At 53.1% G+C, this 7,998-nt stretch overlaps 1 protein-coding gene across 2 annotated transcripts in view; it reads left to right on the forward strand.

The window, feature by feature from the left end:
• The first annotated feature begins 3,204 nt into the window (after positions 1-3,204).
• The window catches only part of Grtp1 (growth hormone regulated TBC protein 1), a 27,594-nt gene continuing 22,800 nt past the window's right edge, over positions 3,205-7,998 (forward strand). For both annotated transcript variants that reach the window (XM_006981300.4, XM_006981301.4), the window contains exons 1-2: positions 3,205-3,362; positions 3,663-3,814. In XM_006981300.4, coding sequence (XP_006981362.2) covers positions 3,316-3,362; positions 3,663-3,814 — 199 coding nt within the window. In that variant the 5' untranslated portion in view covers positions 3,205-3,315. The remainder of the gene's footprint in view (positions 3,363-3,662; positions 3,815-7,998) is intronic.

The raw sequence follows: 7,998 nt of genomic DNA on the forward strand, positions 1-7,998 counted from the left end.
AGACTCCCACGCTCCATCAACAGAAGGACAGGAGTTCCAGAGAATGCTGTTGAAGATGCCCTTTGGGTTGGGGTGCCGGAGAGGATGGGAGCAGGCCATAGAAAAGAGACAAGGAGGCAGGCTGTCAGCATCCAGCTTTCTCTCTCTCTCTCTAAATAATTTATTTAACTTTATATTATGTGCATTGGTGTGAAGGTGTCAGATCCCCTGGAATTGGAGTTACAGACAGTTGTGAGCTGCCACGTGGGTGCTGGGAATTGAACCCGGGTCCTCTGAAAGAGGAACCAGTGCTCTTAACCTCTGAGCCATCTCTCCAGCCCTCTTGTCTCTTTTATATGTTTTAACTGCAACAGTCCGTCTCAGGGAAGAAAACAGAAAATAGACTCGGGAGGCAGAGGCAGGAGGATCCCTGTGTGTTCATGGCCAGAGTGAGCTCCAGGACACAGGACTACATAGAGAGACCCTGTCTCAAAACCAAAACCCCCCAAAAAAACCTCAAATAAGTAAGTAACTCAGTCAGTAAATAAATAAATAAATAAATAAATAAATAAATAAATAAGAGGAGGAGCAAATGTGGAGGAGGGAGAGGAGGAGGAGCAAATGTGGAGGAGGGAGAGAAAGGAGGAGGGGGAGCAAATGTGGAGGAGGGAGAGGAGGAGGAGGAGCAAATGTGGAGGAGGGAGAGGAAGGAGGAGGGGGAGCAAATGTGGAGGAGGGAGAGGAAGGGGGAGCAAATGTGGAGGAGGGAGAGGAGGAGGAGGAGCAAATGTGGAGGAGGGAGAGGAGGAGGGGGAGGAGCAAATGTGGAGGAGGGAGAGGAGGAGGGGAGCAAATGTGGAGGAGGGAGAGGAGGGGGAGGAGCAAATGTGGAGGAGGGGGAGGAGGGGGAGGAGCAAATGTGGAGGAGGGAGAGGAAGGGGGAGCAAATGTGGAGGAGGGAGAGGAGGGGGAGGAGCAAATGTGGAGGAGGGAGAGGAGGGGGAGGAGCAAATGTGGGGGAGGAAGAGGAGGAGGAGCAAATGTGGAGGAGGGAGAGGAGGAGGAGCAAATGTGGAGGAGGGAGAGGAGGAGGGGAGCAAATGTGGAGGAGGGAGAGGAGGAGGGGAGCAAATGTGGAGGAGGGAGAGGAGGAGGAGGGGCAAATGTGGAGGAGGGAGAGGAGGAGGGGAGCAAATGTGGAGGAGGGAGAGGAAGGAGGAGGGGGAGCAAATGTGGAGGAGGGAGTGGAAGGGGGAGCAAATGTGGAGGAGGGAGAGGAGGAGGGGGAGCAAATGTGGAGGAGGGAGAGGAGGAGGAGGAGCAAATGTGGAGGTGGGAGAGGAGGAGGAGGAGCAAATGTGGAGGAGGGAGAGGAGGAGGGGAGCAAATGTGGAGGAGGGAGAGGAGGAGGAGCAAATGTGGAGGAGGGAGAGGAGGAGGAGGAGCAAATGTGGAGGTCTCCTGTGTGGCCAGGCCAAGGGGAAAGTCATGTATTGGAAAGAATGAAGTCCTGTCTGCGTGTCTGAGTCACTGGGAGGGAAAGGCTGAGTCCTGAGCACTGGCAGTGCCGTCAGTCCCAGGAGTGAGGACACTGGTTTTAAAAAGCCATTCACTGCCAGACCGAGCTGATCTCTGCAAGTTTTCTCCAGGGGCAGCAAGCAAGCCCGGCATCAGTGGGAACTGGAATCTGGTTCGGTTCATGCCAGCACTAAATTTCATCATCTGTGGCTCTAACTGGATTCCCAGGTTCATTTCTTGCTGTTTTCTAAAAGAAAGATGGGGTCAGACATGGTGGCTCATGCCTTTAATCCTGGCACCCGGGGGTGAGGGTGGGGTGGGGTGGGGTGGGTGGGGCAGAAGCTGCAGATCTCCCTGAGTTCAGTACCAACCTGGCCTACATAATGAGTTGCAGACCAACCAGTGCTACACAGTGAGACCCTGTCTCAAAAAATAAAAAAATAAAAAAAAATTAAAAGAAAAAAGGATTAGATAAATAAATAAAAAAATAAAAGAGAGATGGGGCCACCAAAACTTAGTAGCGGGAACTTGTTCATTACAGTCTGGTCAAAGCAAGGAGAGGGTAAGAAAATAAAAACGAACCCATGTTCTTTCCGTCTGCCTTGCAGGAGTCTCTCAAGCTATAGAAAATGAAACAAAGGCCTAGAGTAGAGATACCTATGGAACCTAGAGACAGTCTCACGGGGTGCTGGCTCTATTCTCAGCATTGAGGTCAGGCTCGCTAACCCTCGGGGTGTATGGAGAAGAGTGCTGAGCACCAACCCAAGGGTCCCCAGTGGACCAAGCGAAATTCTATTAATTTCCCTCCAGGTTTCCTGTTAGGTATTTCTTCGAGGCTTCTAGCTAGTCCAAGTTAGTTCCCAAAGTCCAGCTGAGGGTCATTCCTACCACAGGCAGCAGAGCTTATGGACTTTTTCGGAAGGGACTTCTAGAAGGTGAGTAGCTGTCAAGGGCTGAGAGCAGAAACCCCCCCCCCCCCCCCGCCCACACACACACACAAATGCTTCTGAGATGTCCAGTCCGCCCCCTGGGGCCGAGGTGCCAAAGGCCTATGCTTTACCTCGGCTCGTAAATAAATCACATTTCAGAAATGTCTCCATAGGTTTCCGTTGGCACCTCGCTAAGAAAAGCCGCCAGCTGATTTCCATGCCCAAAGTCTGAAATCTCAAGAAACTGATGGCAAAAAAAAAGGCCAGGACTGTGGCACTATGCCCCTGCATTAGCGCACGGCGTGGGGACTTCTCCAAGCGAGAAGAGGTAGTGAGGTGGCAGCGACTCGTTCCAAGGCTAGACCTTGGATTCCAAGGTTTGGAGAAGCGCGTATCCGTAGATGGTGGCCTTCGAAGTCATATGTTCTCAGTTTTGAAATTCAAGGGAGAAAAGTTTAAAAAAGAAAGAAAAAAGATTCCTTTTTCTGCAAAGGAGCTCCAAGTCCGAAGTCCAGTCAGCCAGGCACTGAGGCTGGAAGGATACTTAAAAGACTGCAAAGTGGATCCCGGTCTTCAAACCTCGGCGAAGGTTCCCATCTGGATGGATTTTCAGATCCCCAGTGCCAGGCTGCAGCAGGTGCACCCGGTCGGGGCCCTGGAGTCCCTAGGCCCTCCCCTGCCCCACAGGGCCCCCACCCCATCCCCGCCCAGTCCACCCACCGGCCCCGCCCCCACCACCGGCCCCGCCCCTAGTCCCCGTCCCGCCCCCGTCTCGGCCACGCCCCCGCCGGAAGCACTCGCGCGCCCCGGGGCCGGCGGCGCACCGGGGTCCAGCGCTCGGGGCTGCGCTGCGCTTGGGTCCCGCGGCCCGCGCGCGGCCCTTCTCCGCATGGATCCCGCAGAGCGCGCGCAGGAGGCGCGAGCTCGGGTGCCCAGGTAGGTGCGGAGGCCGCGTGCGCGCGGGCGCCCGCTCCGGACTGGATCTGAGCCCGTCGCTGCTGCGCGGGGTGGTGGTGGGGGACGCGCTCCGGTCCTAGGAGAGGAGAGAGGGGAATGAGGGGCGGAGGAGTGCAGGGGATGGAGGAGGAGAGGAGGAAGAGATGATGGACCGAGGATGGACGGAGGGGCGGACCGAGGGGTGGCGGGTGGCGGAGCTCCTGGACCCCAGCCGCATCCCTGCGGGCGCGGAAACTTGGTTCGGGAAACAGGTTCTTTTTTGTGTGTGTGTGCTTGAAGGATCGATCCGTATGGATTCGAAAGGCCCGAAGACTTTGATTATGCGGCTTATGAAGAATTCTTTTCCACGTACCTGGTGATACTCACCAAGAGGGCGATCAAATGGTCCAAACTTCTAAAGGGAAGCGGCGGTGTCCGAAAAAGCCTGACAGGTGAGAGGCCTGGTGATGGCTGGCACAGCAGCCGTTCAACCAAACGTGACTTCCCCCAGCCGCCAGGCCCCCTGGGGCGCGACCCCGAGCGCGACCTCTGGACTGCCGGACCTCCTTTAGAGCTACTCTGCAGCAGTTAGAGTCCCCGTGAGTCCCCAGCAGTAGAACCCTGGGTAGGGCAACCCGCGAGTGTAATCCTCCCGACCCGTCCCCCAGCAGCAGGACCCCTCTATAATGAGACTCCGAACTCCTCAAGCCAGACCTAGGAACACCTCCGCTTCCTGGCGCGCCGCACGCTCTCACACACAAGAAACTCCCTAGGAGATGGATCCCTCCATAGTTGATCCCCACCACCCCAAGCGTGACTCCTGGAACACCACGAAATCCTTGCCTAAGCTGAGGCTGTGTGTGTGTGTGTGTGTGTGTGTGTGTGTGTGTGTGTGTGTGTGTGTGTGTGTGTGTGTGTCCGTCCCACAAAGCAGGCTGGGAAGCTCCATACTGCACCACACCCTCTTAACTGAAGATGGGCAAAGTCCACACTTACTTGGAAGCCTCGAGGAAGCCTCGTGTTCTGAGGGGGTTTAGAACAGCACCTATTCCCCGGAGATCGGGTAAGGGTAGGACTCAGGGTGGGGCTCTGGATATGTGCTTTCCTAACAGGTGCTGCCTTGGGGGACCGGGCACCAGATTGCTCTCATGCTTCAGCATCCAATAGGCTGGGCTCCTGGTTGGTCCCATTCTGAGACAAACCTTCCTCGTGCTCTGAACAGGAACTTCTGTGCCTTTCCAAACTTTTTTTTTTTTTCCTTCCCCTACATCATATTTGATAGACAATTTGTTTCCTTGGTAGAATCAAAGGCCCCTCCCTTCTTTCAGGGAATTTTCCTTATTTCACTGTGGAATCCTGGATACAGGGAACATTGCTTTGTTAAGATAATAGGGACTTCGTATTTGTTAAAGGCGTGTGTGAAGGCGTCTGCCAGGTGGCCAGGTAGACAGACCTGCAGTGTAACTGAGGGCATTAGGGATGTTTCTAGAGCTGGAGGGCCCAAGCAGAAGGGGTAGGAGCGAGGGGGAGAGGGAGAGGACACTCCTTGCCCCATCCTGTCTCTGTGCGCTAGCATGCTTCCGGCGAGCACCTACTTCTTTGGTCTTTTAATGTTAGAAAGTTTTATTTATACTTAATACATAGTTCATATATATGGTAAACATTTGGTTAGATGGAAAGGTACAAAATGAAGTTGCTTCTCTCCCACCCCAGGCTCTGGTCTACCAGAGAAGTAACCACTGGGGACTACTTGACTGTGTCCCCCAGGAGCACTTGGCCTTCAGTGCAGGAAGCGACTTCTATGGCTAGGAGGGTAGGTAAGGCCAGACTGATCACTTCTGGAAGATGGAGGTCTCTTCTCACACATGCCAGCAAGAACTCATCCTGAGGGCCAGGCAAGCCTTGAACTTGTGATCCTCTACAGGCCTCAGCCACTAAGGCCTGGTTAGCAGTTGCCTAGTACCTGCTTCAGCAGCTTTGGTGTGCCTTTGGACACACGTCTCAACCCTCTGAACGTGTCACTTGCTGGGCTGGAAAGGAAGCTCAGGGAGTCGGCGGCTGAGTGCTTCCTGCTCTCCCAGGGGACCCAAGTTCAATTTCCAGCGCCCATGTGGGGTGGGTCACAGCCTCCTGTAACCCCAGCTGCCTGGGAATCCAATGCCTCTGGCCTCCGGGGGCACACATGCTCATGTGTAAACATCCACATGCAGACACACACACCCATTATAGACACACACACACACACACACACACACACACACACACACACACACGATAAAAATTAAAATAGCTGGCTTTATGGCACATGCCTTTATCCCTAGCTCTTGGGTAGATCTTGGTGAGTTCAGGGCACTATATAGTAAGGACAGCCAGGGCCACACAGAGCCCCGCTCCTCTCTCTGTTTTGTGAGACAGTGTACTACTGTGCAGCCAGAGCTGGAATAGAATAGAACTCTCTGTCTAGACCGGATTGGTTTCGAACTCACAGAGGTCTCCTGCCTCCACCTTCTGAGCGTTGAGATTAAGTGTGCAAGACACCACATCAGGCATAGTTAAAAATGTATCTCAAAAAAAAGTTTAACTTGTTTTAACCATCGTTTTGCTTTAATATTATTTCGATTATGTAATATTAATTAGGCTGTAATTATGGTAACAGGTATAAGTGGTGTAAGCAGATGTGTCTGGCTCCTGGCGGACCCTTAGCCTGAGGCAGGGTGAGAGCTGTCCTGATGTTCTGGCAGGAAACAAGCCTAATTAGTTGCGTGGGGGGAGGGGTGTCCCCGGGAGTCTGCTGAGTGTCCCTGTTTCTAGGTTTATAGTCAGGGAACCTGTAGTGCTGGGGAAGTCCAATCAAGCGTAAAACAGGAGTAGACAAGGTATTTCAGAAATGGGAATTTCCTGCCAGATGTTCTAGGTGGACTGTAGTGTAATCAGCAGGGCTGTGTCCCCGGGAGAGAGATCACATGACCAAGGAAGCCCTGTCCATGTGTATTAGTAGGAGCCAAGAGCTCAGTGTTAAACCCACTCTTGAGTTTCAGTAAGCATCCCTTGGTATCTCTGATCTCCCCCCCCCCCCCCCCGTGTGTGTGTGTGTGTGTGTGTGTGTGTGTGTGTCTGTCTGTCTGTCTGTCTGTCTCACTTGTGTTTTTTGAGTCTCGGCTATGTAGTCCAGGCTAGCCTTGACTTTGAGATTCCCTGCATCTCAGCCTCTTGAGTGCAGGCCTTATGTCTGTTTACCACCAAACATAGCTTTCTGGTTTTGGAGGTGTTTTGCTTGTCTGAGTCAGTAGAGGATACAGAGTCCCTCTTGAGGTTCTTGACCTCACTGGTAAATTTTTGTTTGTTTGAGATATGGTCTTTCAAGCCCTGGCTGACTTAGAACTCGCTATATAGACCGGGCTGGCCTCGAACTCACAGACATCCATCTGCCCCTGCCTCCCAAGTGCTGGGCTTAAAGGCATGCATTACCATGCCTCGGGGTTGGTAATAGAATTTAAGCAGGTTTGGAAGGGACCTCAAAGACATCTGACTGGTGTTCAGGAGAGGAAACTGTAGGGCAGACAAGCTGTTGGACCTCAACTGCTCCCAGGAGGAGGTCGAAGAGGGGGAGAGAGTCACCGTTTCTGAGTTAGGAGAGGAAAAGCTGGGAGTCTGTAAGCAACTGGATGGAGGGGGAGGTTTGGGGGTCTGGTGTGTAAGCGTACATCCTATTAAGGGCTGTATTACGCCTTCCACTCTCCTCTCTGCAAATTCAGGCGCCCCGTGCTTCCTTTCATCATCCGGCTTAGGCGGGTCTTCTGGACCTTGTCTCTGTAAGGGAAGCACCTTCCATATCAAAAGGGTGACAGCCACTGGCCAAGCCATCTGTGCAGAGGTCACTGACCACCAGCTGTGCCAGAGGATGTCGCCATGTTGGTATTCTGTATGACCCCAAGAGGTTTCTGATTCCGAATGCCCCCTCGGTCTACACGAGAAAGGACGTTTTCGGTCATAGTTTGTGCCGTTGGTATCAGAGAGACTGACAGTGTCTCAGATGGTCACCTGGGAAGAAGCCGGCCACGCGGGTCCTTTTCTCTTGTGTTCTCCCTGCCCAGCATCCTCTATCCTATGAATGTCTCCTGTTACCTGCAGACCTTGTTATCTGAGACATCTCATCTGACAGCTTTAGGTCACCCTACCGATCAAAAGCAGGCACAGTGAATACTGTTTTCCTGTCCTATGTAAAGATCCACTAGGAGCCCCCAAGAATAGAGCATGCTTTTTCTGTAGCAGGGGGAGTCTGAATTCAGCCCTTTGTCCTGCCTTTCTCTGCTCAGTGTCCTTCTTGGTGCAGAGGGCAAGCAGTGGCACCATTTGCTTCTTTATCCATCCTGGTGGCTTTAGTGTGTCACACAGCTGAACTCCAAGTGAATCGTGGAAGCATGTTCAGGGCCAAATGCCGCCAGCCTGGCTTTTGTTTGACTTGGTTGGAGCAGAGAGGTGGAAGCTAGTTCTCTGGGGTTCTCTGCAGGGTTTAATGGTCATCCATGGGGGAATGGTACCCTCAGGAGGAGCTCAGTCTGTGAGGGCAAGAAAGCTGACTTCATTCCCCTTGAAGAAACAAAGTTAAAAGATGAAAGTGTGCGTGGAGACTGGC

The sequence above is a fragment of the Peromyscus maniculatus genome, chromosome 17, assembly GCF_049852395.1.
Source record: "Peromyscus maniculatus bairdii isolate BWxNUB_F1_BW_parent chromosome 17, HU_Pman_BW_mat_3.1, whole genome shotgun sequence".
NCBI classification, from domain to species: domain Eukaryota; kingdom Metazoa; phylum Chordata; class Mammalia; order Rodentia; family Cricetidae; genus Peromyscus; species Peromyscus maniculatus.